The following is a 27,554-nucleotide window of genomic DNA, read 5'->3' on the forward strand; positions in this document are numbered from 1 at the left end:
CCGGGTGTCCACCAATGGGATTGGAGGGATTGGTGGCGATGCGTGCGGCCAGCCAATCCCGAGAGGGCCTCAGCCGGAAGTACCGTTCCCAGTTTTTGTAGCCGCGTCCGCCATCTTTGCCGCGGGCGAGGTGTTTGTTCTCCCACTAAAGCGAGCCCGACGAAGGGGAGACGGGGCCGCAACAACGTCCGGTGACCCAGAGAGGGTCTGGCGGCCATGAGAGCCCCGTGCGATGCCGTCTCCGAGATGCGGGATCCCGCCTTCCGCCCTCACAGGCCATGGCGGCGCGGGCGGCGCGGGGCACGCCGGGAGGGGCGGGGCGGTCCCGCACAGCCCGTGAGGTGGAGCAGCGGCCCCGGCCCGGCCCGGCCCGACCCGGCGGCCCGAGGGAGCCCCGGCGCCGGCACCGCCGCCATGGTGAGCCCGGGGCGCGGGGCACGACCGCCGCGCTGCGGCAGCGCTCGGGGGGGCTGTGGCGCCGATTAACGCGTCCTTCTCTTTGTGTTGTTTTCTCCGCTCTAGTTCTCGTTTAACATGTTCGACCATCCCATCCCCCGCGTGTTCCAGAATCGCTTCTCCACCCAGTACCGCTGCTTCTCGGTGTCCATGCTGGCCGGGCCTAATGACAGGTCAGATGTGGAGAAAGGCGGGAAGAGTATGTGCATGTTTTATTTTGACTAATAAACCTGTTGGAAGGGTGTTTGTGAATGTTGTCGAGTAACGCAGCTTTTGGCCGAGACTGCAGAGACGTTGAACGGCAGGAGACAGCTGAGCACCCTGGGTGGGGCCCTGAGGAAGGAGGAGGCGTCATCTTCCATTGCCTTACTCTGTAATTAAAAAACTTACCGAGTGAGTCTGGGTTTAGGAACGTTGGACAGTCTTATTTTTTGAAGTCTCTTTTTACGATCTTGGATCTAGTATAAGCCATGGAAGTTTGTGACTAAGAGCTTTCTCCCTCCACCCCATTTTTGTACCTCACTTAACTTGAACAAAGAATAATAAATTGGCTAACTTCATTTTCAAGCTGTCAGATCAGTGCTGTGTTGTTTTGAGTTGGTGTCATTAAAGAGCACCTGTGAGCCCAAACAAGTAAAATTAGCTGTAGAAAATATTGGTCTTAGTACTAGGTATTGTAAAACTTTGTGTCCTCTCTTTTCTTTTCTGGTTAAATTCTGAATTACCATTAGCAAGTACATTTATCATGACTATTTCTACTGAAGTCTCTGGCTGAAAATGAATTTGCAGGAGGTTTTAGAATCTCCTTTCTCTTTAGAGGAGACTAGAGAAAGGAATGCTAAAGTCGTATGTTATGTACTCTTGTACGGATGTGCTTTTCCTAATCTTCCATTTCTGTTCATCCCTGCAGTAATTATGCCACCGTCGGCTTTGGATCAACTCAGTAAGTGAATACTTTGTTCTGGAACAATAACATTAGAAATATGAGCAAAGGTGTAGGCAAATGCCACAGTCTTTTAGCTATCTCTTGAAACCTGACTTAAATAGAGAATAGACCAATTAGTTAAAAAATGTATTCTGAAGGTGTTTTTCCTGTTAGAATTAATGGGGCTTGTCTGTCTTCAAGTGCAGACATCCAAAGCGTTGGGCTACCTGAGGTGTGAAGCAATATTTATTAACTATTAATAGTGCACTCAGAATAATGGTTACAATTAATCTTGTAAATTCTTAATCTCAACCAGGTTGTCCTGGATAATGTTGTCTGCAGCAAAATTTATTTTAAAAACAAAATAAGTGAGAATTAACTTTGAATTGGGGAAAAGATAACCAAATCAACAACATAAAGGGTCTTTTTTTACCTTTTTAACTAAGGGGTTTTTTTTCCCCCTCGGAGTTTTAGTCTTAATAGAATTTCTTTGAGAAATTACTTTAGTAATTTAATTTTAAAATAGGCAGGACCTGTTAGAAGTCATTCGGTAGCTGCTGAGCAATAATAGCACAAGGACATAACAGTAATAGATTCCTCTCTCGTTCCTGCTGCCTGCTCATGTCTGAGCTTGGGGAAAGGCTGGGGGAGGATTTAAAGCTCCAGGTGTGATGCCACCACAGTATTTGGGTATCTGCTTTCTCTCCTGGATTTGTAGTTTGGAGGTTGGGATAATGGTGGGAGGGGAATCCTCTCCTGCAGTCTGGCCCGTTCTCCTGGTGATGTTTGAAAGCTTCAGCAATGTGTTGGTGGCTTTTGACCAGCAGTTTTCCTCCCCTCTCTCGCAGGCCGCCTGAACATCACTTACCCCATGCTGTTCAAGCTGACCAACAAGAACTCGGACCGCATGACGCACTGCGGCGTGCTCGAGTTCGTGGCTGACGAGGGCATTTGTTACCTGCCACACTGGGTGAGCTGCTCCTGCTGCACTGGCACAGCCTCAGCAGCAGCATTCGCAGCTTGCCAGTTTAATAGGAAAGAAGTGCAGTGTTTCCTGAATGGGTCATGTTCCAACAGCTTTCAGTCCCAGCTCAGGTTTCCCTCCTCGAGGGGTTAACTAAGCAAAGCAGTCTGTGTTTAAGGTGCACCTGGCTGTTATTCCTGAAGCGAAACCGGGGTAAACAGGTGCATGTCAAGGAAGATGGTGGCCCCAGCAAAACTAGATATGCACAAAGAAAGAGATTTGAAAACATCAGACATACTGACGGTGGTTTGTATCTTTGTTTCCATTCTTGCAGATGATGCAGAACTTGCTGCTGGAAGAGGGAGGCCTGGTGCAAGTGGAGAGTGTTAATCTGCAGGTTGCTACTTACTCAAAATTTCAGCCACAGAGTCCAGATTTTCTTGACATCACCAATCCCAAAGCTGTGTATCCTTCCTATTCGATGATGGAAAAAGATTTTTCTCCCAAATTGGAACAATCAGGCAGAGCTAACTTTCCAGGTGGGGCTCATACTCTTCTGGTAGTAGGTGACTACTGCTGCTCCTTCTGAAAACAAAAGGGCTGGAGAGCTGTTGTACAGAGATGTGGCCAGCTGCTGGCACAAAGTGTGGCCTGGAGTGAAGCAGCAGGAATCTTGGTTTAAAAGTCCAATGAATTTTGAGTGTCCCTTTGAAGAACTTGTACACCCTAATGTTTACTAAAAGGCTACCTCTGGTGTGCTGATGATTTTTAAACCATGTTTGAGGATCAGAGGTCTATAATACAGTAACTGTAAAGCTTTGATGTTGCCTTGAATACAAGTGTTTCATCTTAACCTGCTCTGAAGATTAGAAAATGCACTGAGAAACTTCGCCTGTCTGACGACTGGGGATGTTATTGCCATCAACTACAATGAAAAGGTACAGTAGAGGGTTGAGGGTTGTGGACTAAGTTCAGCTGTTGGATGTTGGTGCTAAAACAGTCAACCCAGAGCTGTGCAGTGTTGTTGACAAGTAGTTCCAAATGGGAGATTTCGCAGCGGGTTTTCTGTTGGAGGGGAAAAGGGGTCATTTGAGCCTTTCCCTGAACTGCTGTTTAAACTTTCTTTTGACTCACAAGAAAATAAGCCTTTGCACTGTTAAAGTTCTTACAAGCCAAGGGACAGAATTTATCCTAATTTGTTTTCAAAAGTGCAGATTAAAGTACAGTAAGAGTGCAGCAAGGTACAGTAATAGGTAGGTTCTCTCGGTTCTGAGTTAAAAACCTTTGCTCTTAAGTTCTGTAGAGACCCTGCAGTATCCAGTCCTCAACCTAGAGCACTTACTGCAGTTTTCTTGAAGCTGTTTGAAGGGAAGGGCTTATATGTGCTTTCTTATACATAAAGTTGAGCTTTTTCATGTGCAGTGCTAAAATACCCATTCCTGTTTCAGATCTACGAGCTCCGGGTGATGGAGACCAAACCGGATAAGGCCGTGTCCATCATCGAGTGTGACATGAATGTAAGTGACAGCTGATGGGGAAGGTCTGCCCTGACTGTGTCCTCCCTGGGGCAGGGATAGTGCTGTACATCCAGCACCTCTGTGCTGCAAAACAGGTACAAGCAGATGGGTGGGGCCGGTGGCTCATTTGAGAGGACTCCACGTGCCTTTGTAACCACATCCGTGGTCTAGAGTGGCACTTCATGTACCATCAGGTGACTAGTGCCTCGAATTTCATGGTTAGCTTCAATGTGTTTTATCTGGGGTTTTTTTAATAGCCTTGTCTTGACTCAAACTCTAGTGATACTGTGGTGCTGCTTTACTGCTCTGTTTCAATTACATGCTAAGGCTCATTCCTGGGAGGCTTAGTCTTTTTTTAGTTTTGAGTTAAAATGTTCAACAAACAAACCTCAGTTCTTTCTAGATCAAATGTAGTTATGATAGTTTGTGGAGTTTGGAGGAATAGTAGTATAAAGCTTATGATTAAAAGAAAAATATTAACTGCATTTATTTTCGTGCTTTTTGTGTAAATAGGTGGATTTTGATGCTCCTTTGGGGTACAAAGAACCAGAAAGAAGTGCACAACACGAAGAGAGCACAGTAGGTTAAGCTTCTGTTCTTCCAAAATGTATTCCCTAGAAGTCAGCATTGCTTGTGGGGAAGCAGTGAGCCCCAACATAATTTTTTTTTCCTGAAACAAGTTCTTAAGGTTAAAATTGACTTACAAGGAGCTTTTGCATGTGTTACTTAGGAGGTGGTTGTTTACCAACTGTTGGTTTTGGAAAGGGATTGTTCTGAAGTTTTGTTTGGTCAGAAGTATGTGGGACTGTTTCCACATGTTGTGTGTGTACAACATGAGCACAATGAACTCCGTTGTTTTCTCCCTCCCAGGATGTGGAAGCAGACCATAGTGGATATGTGAGTGACATAGGATTTCGTGTAAGTCCCCTATTTCTGCTGGTTTCTGAATGTTGTAGAATGGAGAGGGAAAGTTGTTTCAAACAGCTGCAGAATACTAATATCTGTCCTTGGAGGCGATTGTCATTTAACTAGTGAGTACCTGCAAGTGTTTTATGGTGATTGCAACCAGGAACTGGATGACTTGCTGTCTGTAAAGGGCAGTCTGTAAGTGGGAGGCTGAAACATACCCCTGCACCCAGGGCCCATCAGCTTATATGCACCAAAAAGAAACATGCTGAATCAAATAACTAAATAAAAATGACTGTGAGATTGTACAGAATATAATGTCCCTGTGCACTGAACTTTCAAATACGAGAGGTTAAATGAAAACTCATTATGTATCCATAGGCATTCTCCGGTTCTGGGAACAGACTGGATGGCAAGAAGAAAGGTGTGGAGCCTAGTCCCTCACCAATTAAACCAGGAGACATCCGAAGGTATGTTTCATTCACTTGTCAGCAAGTGAAGAATCAGTGTTTGAGTAGAGTTTTAGGGTTTTTTCCTGCTCTTGCAATATAAACAAACTAATTTCATCATAAACTTGCCTTTAGAAAATAAATGGTCTTATCCACAGGCCCCAAGGAAACATGACCCTGGCCAAGCTTCCACAGCAACTCCAGTATTTGGTTATTTACCTCATGCAATGTATGAACCTTCAGAAAATAATTCAGTGGTTTAACTCTGGAATTATTTAGTAATGGAAATATGCAGTGAGTGTTGGTACAACACTGACAGACATGGAACAGGTCTCGCTGTGTTCAATTCCATGGTAGGTATAAAACTTCTTTCATAATATTTTTATGCTTCTTTTCCAGAGGAATTCCCAACTATGACTTCAAGATTGGTAGAATCACATTCATTAGAAACTCACGTCCACTGGTTAAGAAAGTCGAAGAGGTAAATATAAAGTTGAGTGCTCCTAGTCTTGCACAGAATTAGAACATTAGAACTATGGCCCAAGTTTGTGGCTCCTCTCCCCATACTTGATTTTCACAGCATGCTTCTGTTAAAAAGTGATAGCAGTTAACTGGTGTGAGTTAAGTGAAAGCAACCTCTGGTGTCCTTGCTACTGATGTAAAAAGATGGGCCTGGTGTGTAATGAGCCAGTGCACCCTCATTTCAGGTGGCTGCGAGGCCACCGAAGTACTCCTACGTTATTTTCAGGAAGAAAAAAAGGTATTAATGTCTAGATTAAGGATGGGAAATGTCTGCAGTCAGTGGCTGCTCTGATGGAATGTTCTTGCTAATGATCGTTCAGCTTTCATCACACACAAGCACTGAGCGGAGAGGTAACAACCTTTTTTCCCTCTTTCCTTTCTCCAGGATGAATCTGGAAGCCGGTTTATTGCCTTTTCAGGAGAAGGCCAGTCCCTGCGCAAAAAGGGAAGGAAGCCCTAGGCTGTGGCACCTTCAGTTAGTTAGGAGGAAAATAAAGTAACAGTTGCAGCATATTGGATCTTAGTTATTGCAGTTGAGAGGAGAGATCGTTTTGCAGCATAGGAACCCTTTTACTGGTTTTGGTTTCATGTTTAAAACCGGAGCTGTCAGACTGTCTTAATTTTCAGCTGAAAATTGAGTCCTGGGAATTTGGAAGGAGCTTTTTGTATGTGTTGTAAAGAGGTGAACGTAGATCTCTGATCAACCTGAGAAGTAAAACTAACAAGCTCTACCTTACTAAAGATCCAGTTCTTAGACTACATCCTCCTCTCCTATCCTGAGTGATGATGGTCTCATGTCACTCTTTGCTTGGTATTTTCCTCCCTCTATATATAATTTTGCCACAATTTCAGGTAAGCTTTTTTGGTGTGGTGCAGGTGAAGGCTGACACTTTGGTGTTTAGGACTTTTGTGCAGGGAGTCTCCTTGAGCTTTAGCTTCAGGTGTTGGGTTCTCAACCATTTTAAGCAAACTCCCTGTAAGTGCTTTTTATATTTATAATTATTAACATGCCTTTTAATAGTTCAGATAATATAACGTAGCAATCTAATGGCAGGTGTAGGGAGAGGCAAGACCCAGCTGCGCTGCCCTGCTTTGGAACGGCCGTGTGGGTGTCACCCGAGGGTACGCGGGGGTAACCTCTGCGCTGTGCTGAAAGTAAAGGCCCCTGGTAACCAGCCGCGTCCTGTGTGGTGATTTCGGTCAGAGCGAAGCGGGGCCTCCTTCCCGCCGCGTCCCGGCTCGCTCTGAGGGGCCGCTGCTCGCGCGCCGCCCGCCGGGCGGCCATTGGCTCGCCGGCCTGGGGCCGCTTTGTGCCGCCCCTCGCCATTGGCCGCGCCCTCGTGTGTCGCCGTAAGCGCGGCGGCCATTGGCGGAGGCGCGGCATGGCGGACGCGGGCGGCTCGTGGCGGGTGAGGGGGCGCGGGGCCGGGTGAGGGGCGCGGGGCTCGGCTCCGCTCCGCTCCGCTCCGCTCAGCCCGGCCCTGTGTCCGCCCGCAGCCGCCGCGGCCGTGCGAGGACTACTGGGGGGAGTGGAAGCACTGCCGCGGGCTGCGCCACGCCTTCCACCACTACTACGCGCACGGGGAGCTGCCGGCCTGCGGGCGCTGGCGGGAGGACTACGAGGCCTGCCGGGCCTGGGAGCGGCACGGCGCCGCCGCCGCGCAGGTACCGCCCGGGGCGGCTGCGGGGAGGGCTTGGGAAAGCGGGTGGGTAGGATTGTCTCGACATCCGCTTAAGGATCCAGGGAGCATTTTCAGCGTTCTGCTGCAAAGCCCTTGGTTTCAGTTACTGTGACATTCCCTTCCTGATAGGAAAAGCTGCGACGTTACAGGCAAAACGTGTGCCTGCGGTGTCCAGAAACGCCTCTGGCTACAGCCCCACAGACGCTGGAGGACTCGGGCCCTGCAGCAAAGGCTACAGCGTGACTCGGGCCCTGCAGCCAGGCAGGAAAGCCCTTGGTGGGGAGGGTTGCACAGAACTGGTAGTTCTCTTCGTAATGCAGGAGTCACAGGCAAAATATGACTTAGTTAAAAACCTGTATCCTGTCTTACTTAGATAGCATTTGGCACTTCTGTTTAAGCATGATAAATTTCTTTTTCTTCTTTTATCTCAGTCACAACAGGAAATGGGCTCTGTAGGACTGGAATATCCAACATGATCATGGTAATATTTTTCCTCTGTTTCAGGAAGCTTTGTGCAAGAGTGAAAGAGCTCGAGTGATGGAAAGCCAGAAGTATGCTCCGGTGTGGACACTCAGGAAGAGCCCCCCACCAGACTGGTATCTACCCCTTGACCAGGACAAACCAAATTAGGAAGATTGTTTGCTGTGTTTGGTCATAACTTAATACACAATTCAGAACTGTGCTGCCTTTTTTTTTCTTCCGTGTCTGTAGCTGTGCCCTGCAATACTTGAGCACTCTTTCAAAAGTACTGAGAGTTTATTTAAACACTGAGTATCTTTTAAAGGGAGAGCTAAGGTGCCTAATTTGTGTCTGGTCTTGTATTGCTCTTACAATTTAGGATTTTGTCTCAGCAACTCAGCAGGCAACTCCCAAATTAATGCACACATGATCCAGCTCCTCTTGCTAGATCAGGGCCTCTCCCCCTACCAGCTGGTGGTGTGCACTTTTGGAACAAGGTACCAACCCCAGGCCTGCAAATGGGAAAAAAACAAGCTGGGAATCCTCCCTCCAGTTCAGGACAGTCCCAACCACTGGCATTTAAAAGGCATTTCCCAGAACAGGACTGTTGTGGGTTAAGAGCTTCTCACCTGATAGGGAGGTGCTGCAGCCCCTGAAACTGCCCCTTTGTGGAACTACTCTTGAATGATGGTGTGTGTTGTGGTAATATTCAAAACTCCTACAAAAATAAAGGTTTAAACAAATGTAGAGAGAGATCTGGTTTGGTTTAGGGCAAACCCATGGAAACTTGGTTACACGAGTTATGTGGCAATAAAATAAAAAAACTGGCTTTGTCACTGGGTAAGGCTGTGTAGCTTGGCTGGGTGTCTTACTACCTGGATAATTCCTAAAAACATCTAAACACACAGATACCTCACTAATGTTTTATTTACAGTCACACTCCTGCAGTGCTGTAACCTGCAGGAAGAATTGTGTGTTCTTTCTCCCTTCAGTCCTTCCTTCAGTTGCTGAGCAGCTCCTGGCGGGTGCCCCACGCCCTCCTCCCTCACTGTGTGTACACCTTGGTGATATCAACACACTTTCCCTCGGGTGGGTCATAGCCAGGAAGGGGGGGGGTGTAGGTGGGCCCATCCCTCTGGAAGGGGAACAGCCCCTCATCCCGTCGGATGGCTGCCTGGTACAGCTCCTCGGATTCCAGGCGCAGTTCCTTTAGTGCCTCTTGCTGAGACTCCACAAGGCGCTGAATTCCTTTCTTTTCTGCCTCATCTTGCTTCTGCTTAAACAAACACCACTTCTTCAGAAGTAAAACTCTTCTTTCAGTCTCTTCAGGAGACAGGGCAGGAAGGCTTCGCACCCTGGCAAAGAGTGGAGTAACATTGTGAGAGACAAACAGCCTGACTTCAAAAACCAAATCAATAAAACCAAACCACTAAAACAACAACAACAACAGAACCACCAAACCCAGAGAATACATTTAATTTACTAATAATTTAGTCTGTCTGCAAGGACACCCCAGCCATTCTAACAGGAAATTCATGTTACCGGTTTTTTATTACTTTTAGCAAGAACAAATAAAATTTCCTTTTCATGTTTTTGTCCTTATGGAAGCGGATAAGGTTTTGTACCAAGGCTGGCTGCAGTTGTGCAGAGAAGGAAACTCACTGTGAATGCAGGCATGTGGTAAAACCAGAGCCACTGACCTGTTGCTGTCTGAGTACTTGAGTGGGGTTATAAAATCCTCAATGGGAATCAGTTCTGGGGCAGCTTTTTCCAACTTCTTAAGCTTCTTTTTCATACGATCCTTCTGTGCTTGCTCTCTCCTCACATCCACTTTCTTCTTCTTCTTTGGTTGTGCTCTACAAGGGAAATAGTAAAAAATATTTTGTCCTTTGATTCAACACCAGCAACTTTCACTTTAGTTTTCCAAGGACTGTTCCTTCCCACTGCTTAATTTAGTCCCTAATAAAAGTTCCAACCATGAACTTTATTCAAGTAGTGGAATTTCCACGAGACAGTGATGTTCCAACCCCCTGCCATGGGCAGGGATACCTTCCACTAGACCAGGTTGATCCAAACCAGCCTTGCCTTGGACAAATGTTCCTGTCATTTCACATTAAAGCAGAGAGTGAGTGATTTTAAAATGCTTCTAAAATTTCCACATTTGGAGCCAAATTCAGGCTGCAGATGTTACTCTCCTGTTGTACTTCTCCATGCAAATCCTGTACACCCAAGATACCATGGCACACCCCACAAACTGACCCTCCCAGAGCACATGAGGGTGTCATTCCTGCCTTGCAGACTGAACAACCAACCTTTATGGTGTGAAACAGCCCCTCTCTGAGGGTAGCTAACAGGTGTTTTAGTGCATAAAAACAAAACATGGACACCAACATGACAGAAACGTGGGCTGCCTTTGCCTTCACAGCAATGCACTGCTGCTTCAGCCAGGCTTTCACTGCCAGCAGGGAAATCTGGAGCACTGCATAAATCCCACGTTTCCAGCTGCTGAGGAAGCAAATGCTACATATGAGCACAAAGTGGTAATTGTGTCACCACTGAACTCCCCTCAAGAGGCCAACAGTCCTTAACTGCTTTGGCATATGGAGACTTAAACATGCACAGGTAAAGGTTAATTTGGACTTGGGAAGATTTGTGTTCCCCGCAGATGAGAACACTGCTCTGTAACTCCAAGGCAGCTGCACTCACCTCACAGGGAGGGATGTCCTGAGGGTCAGCACAGAGCTCTGCCAGTGACTCCCTCGGAGCGGGCCCCTCTGGGGCAGCCAGGAGCTGCAGGAGGAACAGGAACATAAAGCGTGAGGAGAAACCGACTCTGGTGGCACAAGAGCTACTTGTTAGTCAGGAGTGAGTGATGAGTTTTGAACCACCTCAACTCCGGGCAGGATCCAGCGTTTGCCCAGAAATGACCTCGAACTCTCCAGCAAGGTCACTGACCCCAAACCCAGGCTGGTCGGTGTTGTGCGCCCACAGGATACCGAGGAGCAAAACACAGACTTTTTTTTAGATAGGTTACAGTAATTTTAAGCTCTGACAATGGCTCGTTTAAGGTGTTGGTCTGGGAGAGACAAAAGCACCGCCGTTCGGATTAGGAGAGATGTTACTCAGATCTCGGCAGTGTTATGGGAGGGCGAACCAGGTGCCCGCGCACCGGCTCCTCCTGGTGCGGGAGGCCGGGGCAGGCCCGGCCCGCCGAGGGACCCCGGGCGGGGAGCAGCCCTGAGGCGCGGCTGGAGTGGGCTCGGCAGGCACCGCGGGCACGGGTCACTGCCCGGGCTCCCTCCCCGCGGCCCCGGGGGCGGTGCGGGGTCCCCCCGCGGCGGTGCCGGGTCCCCCCGGGGAGGTGCCGGGTCCCCCGGGGGCGGTGCCGGGTCCCCCCGGGGGCGGTGCCGGGTCCCCCCGGGGGCCGTGCGGGGTCCCCCCGGGGGCGTGCGGGATCCCCCCGGGCCCGCCCGGGGCGGTGCCGGGTCCCCCCGCCCGTACCTGGCCTGGGCCCCACGCAGCCCTCGCGCCGCCGCCGCCACCGCCCACATGGCCCCGCGGTGCTCCCGCGGCCCCTCCGCCCGCGCCCCGGTCCTGCGCCCGCCGTTCCGGCGCACGAAGGTTCCGCGCGCCGCCCCGCCCGCCGTTGCCGCCCGGCAGGGGGCGGGCTGTGCGAGGCGCGCGGAACGCCGCGCTCGGGGGCGCTGTTTCCCGCCGGGCCGCTGAGGCGGGGGCCGGTTCCGGCCGTGCCGGATCGCCGGCGGGCCCGGCCGGAGCGGGCTGTGCGCGCCCTCCGCCCGCCGGCCGCGAGCGCCGCGGGCCGCGCCGCCAGCCCGGGCCGCCAGCCCGGGGGCCCGAGGGCGGGGGCCGGCGGGGGCCCCCGGCGGGAACAATGAAGCTGCTGAAGCCGACCTGGGTCAACCACAATGGTGAGGCCGGGCAGGTGCGGCGGGGAGCGGGGCCGCGGCGCTCGCGGGGTCCCGGGCCGGGCTCGGGCCGCCCCCTGGCTGGGCCCGGAGCCCCGGCGGGCCCGGAGCGGCCGCAACAAGTGCCGGTGTGTCCCGGAGCGGGGCCGGGGCTCTGGGGCGGGGCGGAGGGGCCGTGCCGGGGCAGCCCCCGGGCCCGTCCCGCCGCGCACGGCGTGTGCGCGGGGCGCAGCCCGGCCGGGGGCGGCTGCGGGGCTCGGGGGGAGCGGGAGCCGCTCCCGCCGCCCGGGCAGCTCCGTACCTGAGACAGCGCAGAAGGTGTTCGAGTGCAGGGCGGTCGGCGCTGTCGGTGCCCCGCGGGGTGAGCGGTGTCCGGAGCACGGCACTGACCGCGCCGCTCTCACTGCGGCAGGTTCGCTATCGGAGTCCCCACATGCGCTGAGCTGTCGGTCTCCGTGGGCAAAAAGGTTTCTCCCAGCAGTACTTTCAAAACAACTCCCTGAATTTCTGTACTCTCCTGTCTGCCAGTCCTCTGGGGGTTTTGTAGAGATCTGTGAGCTCAAACGCTTTCAGAGTGAAGTGTTGGTATTGACAGAAGGCTCTGTGCTTCCCTGGTGTGGCAAACACGGGGTAGCATCAGTGTTATGTACTTACACTGCTTAGGATGAGTTTCCAGGTTAATACCTGTACTGCTCCTGGTGAGGCAGTGAGAAGAAATCTAACGTGAAGAGCTCACTTGAGTTTGTGCAAGCTTTGTCCTCAGAGCCTGGGTACAGCTTCATTTCCACTGCAAACTGTACCCTGTTAATGTCTAAATGTCATTAGATGGACTCACGTAGCTGATTGGAATCTAGATAAGACTAAGGTGGAGACCAGCTTATTCAGGCTGGAAAAGCGTGCTTTGAGTTAAAAACCACAGATACAACTTTACAGCTGCCTTTCTGCACGTGGTGCTGTGTTTGTGTCCGTGCTGCAGGTTTTGTAACAGTCACTCAAGCCTCGAGTTGCTGTTCACCTGCATCTTTACTTGGCCTGCTCTCCAGGGACTGTGTAGGCAGCAGATGGACCCAGACTTGTAACCAAAGGTTTTAGTGAAGTGAAAAATTGTGGAAATACTTTGAGTTGGTTTTTACATTTCTGCTTGGTTAATCTAAACAAATGTAGCATTTACATCTTAATCTCTGGCTACCCGGGGGCAGAATGTCCTGTGCTTCTGTTTATCTTCAGTGAGAGCACACTTAGGAGCAGCTGAATAAAAACTTTCAGCCTAAATCTAATCTAAGAGATTAGATCTGTGACTTCTTTCCTTATTTCTTTAAAGGGTGCACCTTTTGTTACGGGTGCGTCTTTGAAATCTGTAGCAGTTTAGAACACATCCAACAATTGCAGAAAACAGGCTTCAGCTGAGTGATTTGCAGCAGGGGCTCCTTTGGAGAGCTCTGGGATCCTCTGCCTGGTGGATAATGCACCACGCAGGGCCTCGATAGTCCCACATTTTATTCCCATTTCTGCTGCTGACCTGCTGGGATGAGTTTGGCCAAGTCACTTTGTCACAGTTTCACCTCCTGCAGAAGAGACATTTGGCAGCAGCTCCATCTGTAAAGTGCTGTCAGTGGTGCCAGGGGTGCAGGACTGTGTGACATTCCCACACTGCTGTCCTTGGGGTGGGGAGTGCAGGATAAAACCGGGGGTTTAGTCAGCCCCTTTAACACCCCAGGGCTCTGGATCCTCCAGGCATCCTGCATGCAGGGAGTCTCTGTCACTCCTCTTGGACCTCCCCTTGGCTCTGGAACCTCTCCAGAGCAGGGTCAGCAGAGTTTTTTCACTGTGTGTGCTGGAGACTGATCATTTCTGTTCCCTCGATCCCTGCGCAGGCACACGGGGCTGTTCACTGCTGTTGGAGCAAGGATGGCTCTTCCACACTCCAGACCCAGCTGCCATCATTCCAGCCTTGCCCTCTCCTCACTCAGCTTTGGGATTTTTCCTTTCCTGAATGGACTAGAATGAGTGTAGTGATGCTCACGGGCACACACTCCACAGGCACTGGAAGGCAGTGTTGGAGCTGGGATGTTCAGCACACCTGGGAATTGTGGGCCATGTATTTATGGTAAAAACACATTTGGGGGGCTCTGTAGGTTTTTGTCTTAGAGTTCTTAATGTCACTTATCTGAATACTTATTGGAAATATTTCTTCTTCAGATGCATCTTCTGTAAGTTTGTCATGCCCCTAGTGTGAGTTTATTGGACATTGCATGAAATTCTCATTATTGTTGTGTTCTCTTCCATGTTTCTTTGGCTTAGAGCAAGGTAGAATATTCAAAGTGCAATCTAATGGGGGGGCAGGAACAGATGACTGTAAGATACAGCTGGTGTGATTTGCTTCCCTCTCCTAGTGTTCCATTCAGTACCTCTCTGAAGAGGAATCCAGTTGTCTGAACATATTCAGCACAGGGGGTTTTGAGAGCCCAGGTGCTTAAAGATGGCTCATGCAGGCAAACACTGCTCCCTGAGGGAAAGGAGGTCCCTTGCCATTCCAAGAAACCCTTGCAAGCCCCAAGGTGCTGTTCATGTATAACAACTTGTAGAAACTGGAGCCTGCTCTTGTTTAAATATAGGCACAGAGTTTATCTCTCCAAGCTGTAATGGTGGAATGTAAATATTTGAATTGATTTGTGAGTCACATTGGATGTTGCATTAGATGGGCTGAAAGCAAATTGAATAGAAACTCATTAATTTTGTGGTAGAAGTTCACTTAAAATTGTGTTTGTATTTCATTGATTACAAACAAAAATGATGCAATATTCAAAATGGCTTTTATTCTTCTGCTGGTGTATTTTTTTAAAAAGATGGGACCTTTTCCTTGGGTTTTTAATTCTCTTACTTGGAACTTTTTGTTCCAAGCTTGTTTCATTATTGGTATTTCTTTAAGTATGTAATGTATATTTGGTGTCTTTAAACAAATAAGCCCACGGGACATCTGCTCTATCATAAGGTGTTCTGGTTTTAATGAACCTGCTTTGCTTCCTCATGCAATGTGATGCTGGGAGCTTCAATAATTTAAGCTTATTTTCTTTTAGATATTATTGCAAGAGGTCAAAATGTCTTAAAACACACCATGTTAGATTTTAGTGTTGCTGCTTAAGTACCACTTGCATTTTGTTTTGATGCATCATCACTGTTGGGAAATTCAACACATCTCCAGTTAGAAGCATGGGAACGCTTTGGTCACTTGGAAACAGGGACCTTGTACCTTTTGGCTGCTTTCCACAGGATCTGACAACATAATCTGATGGAGACATGGGCCTTGGGAAGGAAGTGGTTGCTATCAAATTGTGGCTCCTTCTCTATTATTTTGAGATAATGGAGGAAGTGAGGAAAAGCCCAGTATCTGTGCTCAATTTATAACCCACAAGTAGTATGGAACAAGTGTTCCAGCTTCAACCTGTGACACTTGTCCAGCACTGTCAGTGGCATTCCCTTGATAATGGTACCCTGGAGGAAAGAGCACCCTGGCAATGACTTTGTCTTGCTGAATTTCTGTCTTGCAATTACTTCACCTGTGGTGGTTTTTTAATAATTTGATATCTCTAGATTGATAAAACCGAAAACAAATATAAGTCTTGGTTTACTTAGGAAAACAGTCTAATAATTATTTAACTTATTTTGCATTTTAAGGAATAGACATAAAAGTGCAGAGAGCAGACTTATTAAAAACATAAGTTCCTTCTCAGTGGTGAAAGAGTTGATATGCATTCATAAGCAGGTAACTTTACTGGTGATTCCCTTTTTCAAATCTGAATAATCCATAAGTAGTTGCTTCACTCTTTGGGTTGCTCTTGTCAGGTTCAGTTTATGCTTTTCAGCACTAATACAATTACTTCAAATTCCAGTTGAAGTGGAGGAGCACAGTGAAAGTGTTGGGGACTGAAAACTGCTCTAACAGCTGAACAGTCCATGTTTATTACCCCTGGATCTTGGGGCCATTTGTAATAAAATCCAGACTGACCTGTAATTAGTATTTTGTCCAGGTTGACTTGTGAGTGTTCCTGTGTACCAGTGTGTGCCATGGCATTCTGCAGCTGCTGCTGGGGTGTTGATTAATGCAGGCTGCCTGGTAAGAACAGGGTGTAGTTTGACAGTTTTCCTGTACATGGAAAATGGAAGACTTTTTATCTGTACAAAATCTTAGGATTCTGGAACTTGATTTAGTAAACTAATGTTCTAGGGAGAAAAAAGCATGTCCTTATAGGATAGCCACTGGATACATCTGGACATTGCTGGTGAGATGGAAATGTATGAAACTAGTCCTGTTTATTAAGATTTATCCATCAGATGGAAACAACATTTACATGGTTCTTACAGGAGATGAGTTTGATGGGCCTCGTGTTCCCAGGTCCCCGTGCCTTAAGCTTATTGGCAAATTCTGTGGGGAAGCCCAGGTGTACTGGATAGATCATTGTGTAGGATCAGTTCCCTGTGGAATAAGATCCCTCCCTGGATCACAGTTGAGCCACGTAGGAAACTTTGTTTGTTGTTGAGGGCTTCATTTATTACCCCTGCCTTTCCTGGGTGCAAAGTCCATGCCCTTTCTAAACTTCACATCAAAAATAACGTGCTGTGACCTGACAACTTCCACCGAGGTCTGACTTTTTAGGATTATAATTATTTATGAAAATATCTGCTCAGTGCTCATTTGATTGAACCCCAAATTTAATGCTAGAAAAAAAAACCCCCAAAAATAAAGTGTTATCCTGCTGTGTAAATATATGGATGGTTTGTGTTTGAACACGTGGTCTTCAATGCCAGTTCAATCCATGGCATAAAAGAGAGGAGACTGCAAGTGTCTCAGGTGACCAGGGCAGTCAGGAGTGTGAGACAGCTCTTGTCCAAGGAATGGCTGAGTGGAGCAGGACTCTTGGGACTCTTTGGGAGCTGAGCTGGGGACGTGATGAGTTGGGAGTGGCAGGAAAGGGATGAATATCAAGGGATTTTCAGCCACTGTCCTCCTGCACAAGAATTAAGGGTGTTGAAGTAACAACTGGTGCAGATACAGGGAGTAGGAGGTTCTTCTCAGAATCCATGGGTGAGCACTGGATCTCTCTGTGTAGAGACTCTTGATGGTAATTATGGGTCTGAGAAATGGCTGATTAAATTTACAGAAGAAAACTCTGTTGAGGGCCTCTGATTCAAGAAGTCTGAGTTGGAAATTCTTTGGAATTGGAAGATTATCCTAGGAAGAAGCATTGTGTTCTTACCATTGTACAGATCCCTAGGGATGTATCTAGTGCTGGTTTCTGAACACACAGTACTGGGCTTGGTGACATTTTCCCTGGTGTGGCTAATTTTAAGCTTTTATGGTGAATTTGTAGCTAAGTTACCTCTGGCTCTATAAGCAAAATAATATGCTAAATTTCTTCAACCCCATTTGTGAATCTGTGAAAAATCTTTGCCCAGGAGGAGGGAAGGGGTGATGTTACTGCTCCTGTAGAATTGTGCTCTGAAGATGAAGCAGAAATTGGAAAGGCTGTGAGAGTTTTAACCACGTAGTAAAGGAAAGGAAAATTGTATCACGTCAGTAACATTTGCAAAGCAGTGGGTGCAATGACAGTGTTTTGGAATGTGTAGCACATCTACTTTGCCTGGATAATAATGTTAGATGTTACTGTTCTTTCTGATTTGCTGGGCAAGCTTTCTCTTGGTGTAAATGATACATAGGCAAAACAAACCTGGTTAATAGAGTAAAAAGGTCTTTGATAACTGGCTTCCTACTCTCCTCTACACATCCCATGGCAAATTTCAGAGTATATGAAGTCTTCTTGCCCAAGACTGTTGATGCAAATTGAAAAGGTCACCCCTTCCACTCATGAGTTCTGATCAGAAAGGCCTGTTTCTGTAAGTGTCAGTGGGTTCAACTGTTTCAAATGATGCACTGGTTTAATTTAAGGGAACTTCCACATTTTGGGGAGGGCAAAATAAATGTTTGTTTCTTGCCTGTGCTTCTCTAAATATTCAGCTTGGCCCTCCATGTTGCATTCTAGTTAATATAGTAAGGGAGAGAATTGGGCACAACAAGCTGAAGAAAAGTCGCAGCCGAGTCTGAGCTCGTGTTTTGTGAGGTCTAAAGCACTTGGAAGGAATGTAAGTTGAGTGCCCTCTTTCTGTATTTAAGGTCCTTGCTTGGCTGCCTGTAAAAATTTTAAGGGAAATCACATGTCAGAATTGCAATACAAATCCAAATAAAACAAACCTTAAAACAAGTCAACACAGTATAGAAGTTGACATGAAACAAAATGTGTATCCCTCAAAAAGGAAGAAATAGTGGGTATTTGGATGAGGGGTTTATTAGCAGTTTAGTGTCAAGGAATTCAGATGCTACAGTTGGACATAAAACTTACTGCTGGATAGATTCTCCAGGTTTTATCATTTATTCTCACCATCTCACAAAGATACAGTGCAGGAGTTGGCACATATGGGAAGTGTATCGAGTAGTCTTGGTACCTGCATGCTGGTTCTTTTGGCTCTTTGATAAATTGCCTTATTTTATCCTGGCACGTGTGTGAGCTTGCTTTGCAGAGGCATTCCAGTTGGAAAGGGTTGGGACTGCTGCCAAAAATCATTTGAATGTGGAAATCACACGTGTGTTCTTTCAGATAATCCTCGGTGGTGGCTCTTGGAGCATCACTGAAAGGCAGGAAGTTTGCTGCTCTTCCTTCTCCTCCTGCAAAGGTTAAAGGAACGTGCAGTGGGGTGTGTGTGAGCCAGTGGTCGGAGCAGAATAGGCTGAAGGTTGTCTGGTTTCCAAAGCTGTTCCCCAACTGTGTTAGTTACTTGTTACACAGTTTACATTTTAATAAAATTGTTAAGTTTCTTCTGAAAGATGTAGCATATGGAGAACTGGAGGGTTTAAGAGTAATATTGAGGTTGCTTAGTCTTCCTCTGTCTATATGGAAGCCATAAAATGAAAGCTGATCTTTGGGTAGAAGAGTTTCATAACAACAGAACTTAAATTTGAGACGGGTAATTGTGTGACCAGCAGATACCTGAGATCGGGGAGGATTTTAGAAAAGCAAAAACAAACCAAAACAAAACTTGCTTCAGGTCATCAGCTAATGAACTGTAAAAACCTGGAAGAAATTCCTTACTCAAATACAGTTTTGCCTCCTTGGCACTCTGGTGTTGTTTTGCTTTGAGGTATTTGGCATTTGGATTAAATGTCCTGGGTTATCCCTGGTTTGCTGTGGAATGGCAACTTCCAGAGAGGCTTTTCCTGGGCTGCCCTTTGTGCCAGGCTGCTCTCAGCTCCTGTCATTCCTGCAACTGCAGCTTTTAGAACAAGAAAGTTGCCAACCAGAAGAGTTATGGTGGCTCTGGCATTACAGTTCTCTTGACTGTAAAACAACTCAGTGTATTGCTGCTTGTTCTCTAATTCCAGGAAAGCCAATATTTTCAGTGGACATTCACCCAGATGGGACCAAGTTTGCAACAGGAGGACAAGGTATGTCTGTGTGCTGATAAAACGTGGAATTTGGGGCTCTAATAATAATAATTGTGTGCCTTCACTGCACTTCAATCAGTTTGACCCTTTTGAAAAGACATCACTTTTATCTCTAAGAAACACATGATTCTGTAAGTCATTACAATGTATTGAAAAGTGCTGTTGTTCCTGCAGAAGGCAGGGTTCACTGTCCTGATGTGCTCGTCCTCTTGGGCACCATTGAGATAGTAGCTGCAATAATTGAGTCATGGCCAAATTTCTTTTTTAGTTGAAGAGGAACTGAATGTGCAGTTGGGCTTTTTGAGTTGCTAAATAGTAGAGCTATTGGGACAGAAAAATCCAATTATATAAATGGAATAGCTTAAGAAATACATGCAGAAATATTACTTGGTTCACAACAGTGAATAATTTTATGTTGGCTACAATAATTGCAATTTAGTATTTTAATATATCTTTTCTCTTTTAAAATACAATTTTATTATAAGTAGTTGTCCCTGTAGTTGATATCAGTTATGTACAGTATGATTTTTGAACTGTATAAATTTATTTTTAAGAGCTTTAAGAAAAATAAAGCACTTGTGACTTGGTGTAATTGTATCAAAATGGCATCTATATTCAAATGTTTCCAAAATTCACACTGCAGTAATGCCTATATTTTAGCATCTGTTCTGGGACTGAGAATAATTTGAAAAGCTTTTTTTGCATGTATTTGAAAGGGGGGGCTTTTTGGTTTCTTACAGGTCAGGATTCTGGCAAAGTTGTGATCTGGAATATGGCTCCTGTCCTGAAAGAGGAAGATGAAAAGAATGAAAATATTCCCAAGATGCTTTGTCAGATGGACAATCACTTAGGTAACAAAGATTTTTTTTTTTCTATTATTTTTATCTTTTTTTACCGACTAATGGTAATTTGCCAAAGCTTAAGCATTACACATATGTAATTGTAAAAACTGTGCTCTGTCCAGTGATGAAGAATCCATAAAATACAGCAGAGTGGTCTCATACTTTGGCTATATAGTTCTGAAGATATTCAGTAGAAAATGTTAAAATGTGGGGAAATATGCAGAGAAATATAGATACCTTTGGAAATCTCCTCCCTATAAGCTTTTTTTCAGCTGTGGCCACAAAGTATTTGATAATGCACATCCTGAGAAACTGGGGAGCTCTGAAGGAAAGGGCAAGAGAAGAAATAAGTGTAAAATAAACCCCATATGAAGTATATTGGTTATAGTTCTAAATTATTCTGGATTTATTGCACATTACATTTGGAATTAGTGTGCGTACCTGACAAGTTGTCCCTTCTTTATTCAAGATATACCTTTCCTTCTTTGCCCTCTTAATCCCACCTCATTTACCAGGAGCAGTGTCCTTCATTAGATGAATATTAATGTTTCTTCCTTTGAGCTACTTTTGGTGAAGCTTTTTTAGATAAGGTTTTTTAAGTGAGAAGTTCCTCGACTGCTACTGGCAGATAAGTTACCAATTCATTTATCTAAAGCAGACAGAGTAACTGCTTTGAGTGGAAAAAGCACACTTAAATCCTAAATGTCTCCTGTCAAGTTTTGCTTGTTGTGATCTTTGTCCCCGCTCCAGAGCCACTTGTTCCCATATTTCATCTCCCAAACTTCCTTGTGTCCCTTGCAGCCTGTGTGAACTGTGTGCGCTGGTCCAACAACGGCGTGTACTTGGCCTCGGGGGGGGACGACAAGCTGATTATGGTGTGGAAACGAGCGGCGTAAGCACCTTCCTTTCCTCTCACTTTTATACTGCAGTTCAAGTGGGTTTCTCTGTCACACCTTAGTGTTTCCTCAGTGCTGGCCTGTTGGAAGCTCAGAGCTTCTCTTGGTGCATGAGGAGCCAAACCCTGTGACACCAGATCCCTGGTGCTGCAGTGTGTGTCTGCCTGGGGGTCTCTCTCCTCTGGAGGAGCTGACACGTTTTCTTCTGTTCTTGAGCAAAGCTTCCTGGTGAGATTTGAAGAGTCACCCTAAAGAGAGATTGTACATTTTATTGAAGCTAATTTTTTAATAACTGGAATTACTTGCTCTAAAAAACCACGGGTTTTTCCCTTTCCATTTTCATTGTAGGAATAACTGATTAATAGAAGTGCACTGTGCAGCTCATTTTTTTTCCAAGAAGAACTTGAGGTGGTTCTGTTGCTAATTGTTTCTATTTTAATTAGGTACATTGGGCCTAGCACTGTGTTTGGTTCTAGTAGCAAACTCACTAACGTGGAGCAGTGGAGGTGTGTGTCGATCCTCAGAAGCCATTCAGGGGGTAAGTTAGAAGGTGCTGAGTGAACGTGATTTGAATGTATTCGGAAGAAAATAGTTTTTCAGTGTCACAGTGTTTTGTTCAAAACATTTTTATTTGGTGGCAAGTCAGCAATTCCTTTTAGGAGCAACAATAAAAATGTAAAAGAAAATACAATTTTTAATCAAATATGATTTTCATACAAGTAACTTCTGACAACTACATAACAGAAGAATTAGCTATTACGAAACTTAGTTTTTGCTATTTTCTAGCTTAAAAATGAATTCGAATAAAGGAAGATAAACTGTATTTTTATTTAAATAAATGTTCACACTGGCGGTGAATAATCTGGTTGGCAAAGGATGAAGATTTTGTAAACCAAAGAATGTTAATGTTTATTTAAAAAAAAAATAACTGCAGAGCAGTGCAATGGATGAATAAACAAGTAATTTCAGATGCATTTTGCACCTGCTGACATGAACTGTGATTAGAATCAAGGTGGCCATCAGTGTGATTGCTCCATATATGTTGGAATGAAGTGAGTGGATTGCAGTAGCTTCTGTTATTTTTATCCAAAACAGGACAGAGTTCTTTGTACAGGCATTAGTACTTTCTACAATCACATTGCATTCTCTGCCTTGGATGTTTTTTGATCCCCATTGAACAGTGTAAGTTGGAGAGCCTAACTCCCAACAACTGTTGCTGTGTTCTGTCCTACCTTCTACTCTGGTGAAATGAGAATAATTTCTCAGTGAGAGCAAAATGTTGCCATGCCAGTTCTTTTTTCAAAGATTTTTGGGTTTTCTGATTACCATCAGCCTCTTTCCTAATGGAAGTTATTTTTTTCCAAACAGATGTGATGGATGTAGCATGGTCTCCCCATGATGCCTGGCTGGCATCCTGTAGTGTTGACAACACTGTTGTCATCTGGAATGCTGTCAAATTCCCAGGTGAGAACTCTCCTGTGTCACATGGGCAAGTGTGTGCAGTGTTGTGACAAACACCCCCTCCTTGGGCGTTTCACTGACTCTGAACGTCTCTCTGGGGGAATGGCTGGCATTTTGAGATGGCACACTTGCAACCTGGCAGGTCAGTCCTCTGTCCAGGTTTGGATGGCAATGAGCACTGGGTTCCACCCTGCTGGAGACAACAGCTGCATTCAGGCTGTGCTGCTCATTTTACAGACAGTCATTATTATGTGTATTTTATTTACGTGCCATTTATTTGAAGCTGGCTTCCAGTACTGATCCCAGAGTTTTTACACTTTGAAGCTGGCTCTGTACCCTCTCAGCCTCTCCTCCCACAATCTGATAAGCAAGAGAGTGACTGAAAATAGGTTACCAGGTCTGCCAGGCTTGTGTATCTGTCGAGTCAAAACTTTGACTTAGTTCACATTTGCTGCACAAAGCTGAATTTGTTGTGATAATCTTTGGGTGTGGAGGAAAGGGTGAATGTTTAACTGAAATTCCAGTTCAAGTGCTGCTTTTCTACAGCTTCAAAGTTCTATTCTGAAGTGCCTGGGCTTTGTTGGTCTTTCTGCTCTGAGCTATTTCTTACAAAGAGTTTTGTACTCCTTATTCTGGACAGAGTTCTCTTTACCCTTTTTTTATACCAGTGTTAACTTAAGCACGGGTTCCAGTCTGGTTTTTTGTACAGTAAAGAAAATTATATTTAATACTCCAAAAAAAGGTCTGGTAAATCTTCTCAACAGTCTGTCCTAAAGGAGATTTCAGTAACTACTCCCTGTTCTCAATTTTTGCCTGCACAGAAATTCTGGCCACTCTGAAGGGGCACTCTGGCCTGGTGAAGGGGCTGACCTGGGACCCTGTGGGGAAGTACATTGCCTCGCAGGCCGACGATCGCAGCCTGAAGGTGTGGAGGACCATGGACTGGCAGCTGGAAACCAGCATCACAAAACCCTTCGATGAGGTACCTCAGAATGTGGGACTGTTCAAAGGGAATTCCTTGAGAATGAGAGAAAACTAGAACAACTCTGGTTCTGCTGACACATGAATTAATTTAGCAGTGCTGAATGAAATGAAGTTCTCAGATGACAGGTTCAGAAGGGGGGAAAAAAGAGCTACTTTCTCACACAAAATGTGGTTGACTGGAGACTCTCATTGCCAGTGGATATTGGGAATGCCAAAGGTTTATGTGGGTTATGTAAACAATTCAGTAAATGTCTGGAAATGTGGTGGTTGTTCCAAGGAAGTATTGGCACCCTGGTTACAGCAGTCTTACCTTCTTCCCTAAGCATCTTCTGTTGGCCACTGTCAGAAATGAGAGAAGCACTTTGGAGGGATCTTTGGTCTGGCATCACAGGGCTGTTATTTGGTGACTTTGATCAACAGAGCAAATACTTGGGGACAGAATCTGGTGCTTACTGACTGGAGTGTTGTGCAGTGATCTTATGGTGTTGTGATTAGTACAGTTACTCTTTGTAGTAGACTGTAACTGCCTAAATTCACGTGTGAGCTGCTGTGGCAAGCTGAAGTCTCATCATTAGCAGTTGCTGTGCTGCAGCCCTGTCATTAACTGGGACTGTTATAATTATTGAGGGAACATATCCAAAAAGATGGAACATTTTTGTTTCCTTTAAAAAAGTTCTCTGGGTTCCTTTCCCCCCCTTTTGATAGGGCTTCTTAAGTTACACTTCATCACCTGTGTAAACATGGCCAAGTGCTAAGAATTGTGTGTAAGATCATTAATGTTCACAAAAAACTTACTTTGTAATCATATTCCCTAAATGTAAAATTTAAATAGTTTGTATTAACTATTATGGTTTGTTTGCCAAACACTTTTAAAGCTCTGGTATGTTTTTTTTTGTCAGTGTGGAGGGACAACTCATGTGTTGCGTCTTAGCTGGTCGCCTGATGGTCACTATCTTGTTTCTGCTCATGCCATGAATAATTCTGGACCCACTGCTCAGATCATTGAGAGGGATGGATGGAAAACCAACATGGATTTTGTAGGGCATCGGAAGGCAGTTACAGTAGTGGTGAGTGAGTGAGAGTCGTTTACCCCTGAAGTAAAACTTCTGTTATGCACTTTTTGATAATTTTATGTATAAATGGGACAAGAGGTGAAGACAGGCATCAAGATTAGTAAAGCAAATGCATGGTGGTGGTTAAAAAATGTCAATTTGACATGTTGGTAGCAATCAGCTTGCTGGTGTGATAAGAGAACCAGATGGAAATGAACAAGACAAGGGGCAGTACAGGAGCATGTCAGGAATGCCCAACACGGGCTTTGTTAGGTCTTCAGTGACTTGGTTAAAGTGGTGTAGGTTTACTAGATCCCTAGTAAAATTAATATTATTTGCCATTCCTGTTAAGGCATTCAAAAAGCCTCTTAAGAAAGCCCCTGCAGCTTTTCTCAGTGCTCTTATAGTGTCTGGTTCAGGACTTTGTTCCTATGAAATGTTTCTTTTTCACTCTTAAGTGGAAAATTAGCCTTTAAAGCAGATCTTCTGCTAAAATGTAATTACTGTAATAAAATTTGGACATCTCATTTGTTTAGAAATTCAATCCAAAAATCTTCAAAAAGAAACAAAAGAATGGGAGCTCCACCAAGTCAAGTTGTCCCTACTGCTGTTGTGCTGTTGGTAGTAAAGACCGATCTCTCTCTGTCTGGGTAAGTGTTTCCTTTGCTGCTTTGAACTGATGTTCAGAGTTATCATTTGGATAACTTGGGGTTTAGCACAAAGGTTACGTGTACAGCATTAGGTCTTATATTTGGGTGCTTTTCAGGGTTTTTTGTTTCTGTTGTTGCAGGTTTAGCTGGAGGGGAAGGAAGTGGATTGCTATTAATTAATTTCTCTAAAGCCAAGAGCAGTTAGGAACCAGTGGCAGAGTATGTGCCCTGGTAAGGGGGAGGAACTGTTAAGGGACATAATGTGTTACCACAGTTAATAAATTCAGCCCTGTTTCCTTCCTGTGTCTTTTACTTGTCTTCTGTCTTTGCAAAGGAAAGGAATGTGAAAGTGAAGGAGGTTTTTAAGTATACTTTTGACAAACTTTTGACATCTAGTTTGGGTTTTACTTTAAAATCTACACTAAAATTGTTATTCTGGCTAAGAGAAGAGTAGCTGTTCTCACATTTATAAATGCAAGGCGGGTTGTTTGGCAACTGCAAAATACTGGGAATAAATTTAACTGATTTGTAAAGCTTTGTGATGAGAATATGTGCCAGAACACACCAATTGCTAACTCCAATCTACTATTTATAGATTCCAGTGTGATATTTATCCATCAATCGCTGGATACATAACACTAAATCTGTTTCTGGCAGTGCTACCAGTGCATACCCATATCAGAGTATCACTCAGTATATTTTACTGTCTATTTATACTATAAAGATTTCATTTAGAATGGCTGTTGGGGTTATATTAGGGATTACAGAGGTGCAAAGTTATAGGCCTGGAGAGCTTACTAGATATGTATAGAGCACAGACCTATGGAAGCACAGAGAAGTACTGAAGGTGACAGCTACACTGTGAACCCATGAGCATAAAACTTCTCAGCCACATCAACTGCTCTGGCTTCATTTCAGTTGTACTATACACTATGGATATTAAGTCCATTGGTTTAACATTAAAGAGCTTAGAATGTCTGATTTAGAACAGGTTATTGGGCATTTTCATATTTAGTTCTTTATTACTAAGCTGATTTGTAAGTGCAGAGGGATCCTCTTAAAGTTAGTTGTGAGTCAAATTCCCTTTGCTCTTCATAGGCTTCACTTTCTTAGACAAGTAGAGTGAGTGAGGACGTGAAAACCTGATCTGTTTTGTGTCTTCCTCTTGTGCTGGCAGTTTGCAACCCCCTTATCTCAGAGCAGCTTAGAATAGAAGCTCTTTTGCATCCGTGGAATTGCTTTTTAAGTGGTGGAGGGTGTTCTGTGGCTGTGATGGAAAGGCAAAGGTGATTTAGAAATTCAGTCTGTGTTTCAGAAAGGAGAGTTGAATGTCAGCTATTCCTCTCCAGAGCTTTTCTGTCCCAGCAGTGGAATGGGTGAGTTGGTTCTTCAGCTGCCCCACCAGGCATGCAGGGCATGTCTCCAGGCCACATCTTGTTTGTGGATGTTGTTGGGCTCTGGGAGAGTGTAATGAGGTAATACATCTGTGGTAGTGTAGAGCTTCTACATTTATGAGTGTTGTTTATTGTTTTTTTTAAGCTCACATGTCTGAAACGACCTTTAGTTGTCATACATGAGCTGTTTGACAAGTCAATCATGGACATTTCCTGGTAAGTTAATTTCTGCTGTTTGTTACAGAAACCAAAGTATTGTCATCAACTTTAGGTGTTTTCCAGAATTATCTGGAAATTCCTTAAAACAGTATAGCTTGTGATTGGAACACAAGTAATTGATTCCTGAAGGTTTTGGTTCTGCTGCAACATCTTTGGTAGTAACATTAGCAATTGACCATGTGGTCACTGGACATTATATAACATTAAAACTGAATAAAAATTAATGTGTTTAGTAATGACACAGTAAAATACTTGTGGAATGAGTTCCTACTTGTTATGATTCACTGATATTTTTTCACAGAATGTCTATTTTGTAACATGACGTGGTGGACTTGGTGAGTTTTATGTGCATTACATCTGTGAGAAGCTGGTTGGACAATCCACTTTCCCAGCAGTCTACTGTCCCAAGCCTTATTTTCTTCTTTCTGCAGTGAGTGGTACTCTCTCCTCTCCTGCTTTCTTCCTAAGGCCTAGTCATAAAAATGCAGAAGTTAATAGTTCTTCATTCGCTTCAAGACTTAAATAATAAGGGGAAAAAAGCCCATGAGACCACTCAGTAAAGGGTATTTAAAAAAACCTCTGCACCTATACAGCAGGTGATTTAGAGGGTTAAGGGTTATGTACAAGAAAATGCCTAATATTTTTTTTCATAATAGCCACACAGCTGATTCCATAGGCCATCTTAATTCTATTGCTTCCTGACTTCTGAAAATCTGTCCTAATAGTTGTAACCATCCAGGTGGGTTTATACTGTG

General features: G+C 45.2%; 4 protein-coding genes across 8 annotated transcripts in view; 3 read left to right on the top strand and 1 right to left on the bottom strand.

Annotated features, from left to right (window-relative positions):
* Positions 1-307: 307 nt before the first annotated feature.
* UFD1 (ubiquitin recognition factor in ER associated degradation 1) lies at positions 308-6,498 on the top strand. Of its 4 annotated transcripts, none has more exons than XM_032705443.1 (12): positions 308-417; positions 523-655; positions 1,367-1,399; positions 2,230-2,351; positions 2,680-2,810; positions 3,211-3,283; positions 3,794-3,862; positions 4,376-4,441; positions 4,733-4,780; positions 5,150-5,238; positions 5,617-5,698; positions 6,125-6,498. In XM_032705443.1, exons 1-12 carry the CDS (start codon positions 415-417, stop codon positions 6,197-6,199), a joined length of 924 nt encoding a protein of 307 aa, XP_032561334.1. In that variant the 5' UTR covers positions 308-414; the 3' UTR covers positions 6,200-6,498. The 4 variants fall into 4 exon arrangements, with proteins under 4 accessions (XP_032561334.1, XP_032561335.1, XP_032561336.1 ...); XM_032705444.1 differs by having other exon boundaries at positions 323-417; positions 523-629; XM_032705445.1 differs by lacking the exons at positions 308-417; positions 523-655 and adding an exon at positions 683-877.
* Positions 6,499-7,010: 512 nt separating this feature from the next.
* Positions 7,011-8,708, top strand: C18H22orf39 (chromosome 18 C22orf39 homolog). Of its 2 annotated transcripts, XR_004360108.1 has the most exons (4): positions 7,011-7,148; positions 7,237-7,404; positions 7,551-7,720; positions 7,926-8,039. XR_004360108.1 is itself a non-coding variant. In XM_032705449.1 (3 exons), the coding sequence occupies exons 1-3, from the start codon at positions 7,122-7,124 to the stop codon at positions 8,049-8,051; spliced, it is 321 nt and encodes a 106-aa protein (XP_032561340.1). In that variant the 5' UTR covers positions 7,103-7,121; the 3' UTR covers positions 8,052-8,708. The 2 variants fall into 2 exon arrangements, 1 of the variants encoding a protein (XP_032561340.1); XM_032705449.1 differs by lacking the exon at positions 7,551-7,720 and having other exon boundaries at positions 7,103-7,148; positions 7,926-8,708.
* An 81-nt stretch (positions 8,709-8,789) lies between these two features.
* MRPL40 (mitochondrial ribosomal protein L40) lies at positions 8,790-11,470 on the bottom strand. Its single transcript, XM_032705447.1, has 4 exons — positions 11,382-11,470; positions 10,587-10,670; positions 9,581-9,736; positions 8,790-9,235 (listed from the first exon to the last, which is right to left on the bottom strand). Exons 1-4 carry the CDS (start codon positions 11,429-11,431, stop codon positions 8,926-8,928), a joined length of 600 nt encoding a protein of 199 aa, XP_032561338.1. The 5' UTR covers positions 11,432-11,470; the 3' UTR covers positions 8,790-8,925.
* Positions 11,471-11,720: 250 nt separating this feature from the next.
* Positions 11,721-27,554, top strand: part of LOC116795628 (protein HIRA) — a 34,953-nt gene continuing 19,119 nt past the window's right edge. The window contains exons 1-10 of the mRNA XM_032705442.1: positions 11,721-11,809; positions 19,239-19,301; positions 20,042-20,152; positions 20,945-21,035; positions 21,483-21,577; positions 22,408-22,503; positions 23,322-23,482; positions 24,384-24,551; positions 25,073-25,186; positions 26,726-26,796. Of these exons, the coding sequence (XP_032561333.1) occupies positions 11,773-11,809; positions 19,239-19,301; positions 20,042-20,152; positions 20,945-21,035; positions 21,483-21,577; positions 22,408-22,503; positions 23,322-23,482; positions 24,384-24,551; positions 25,073-25,186; positions 26,726-26,796 (1,007 nt within the window). The 5' untranslated portion in view covers positions 11,721-11,772. The remainder of the gene's footprint in view (positions 11,810-19,238; positions 19,302-20,041; positions 20,153-20,944; positions 21,036-21,482; positions 21,578-22,407; positions 22,504-23,321; positions 23,483-24,383; positions 24,552-25,072; positions 25,187-26,725; positions 26,797-27,554) is intronic.

This window comes from Chiroxiphia lanceolata, chromosome 18 (genome assembly GCF_009829145.1).
Source record: "Chiroxiphia lanceolata isolate bChiLan1 chromosome 18, bChiLan1.pri, whole genome shotgun sequence".
Taxonomy (NCBI): Eukaryota; Metazoa; Chordata; class Aves; order Passeriformes; family Pipridae; genus Chiroxiphia; species Chiroxiphia lanceolata.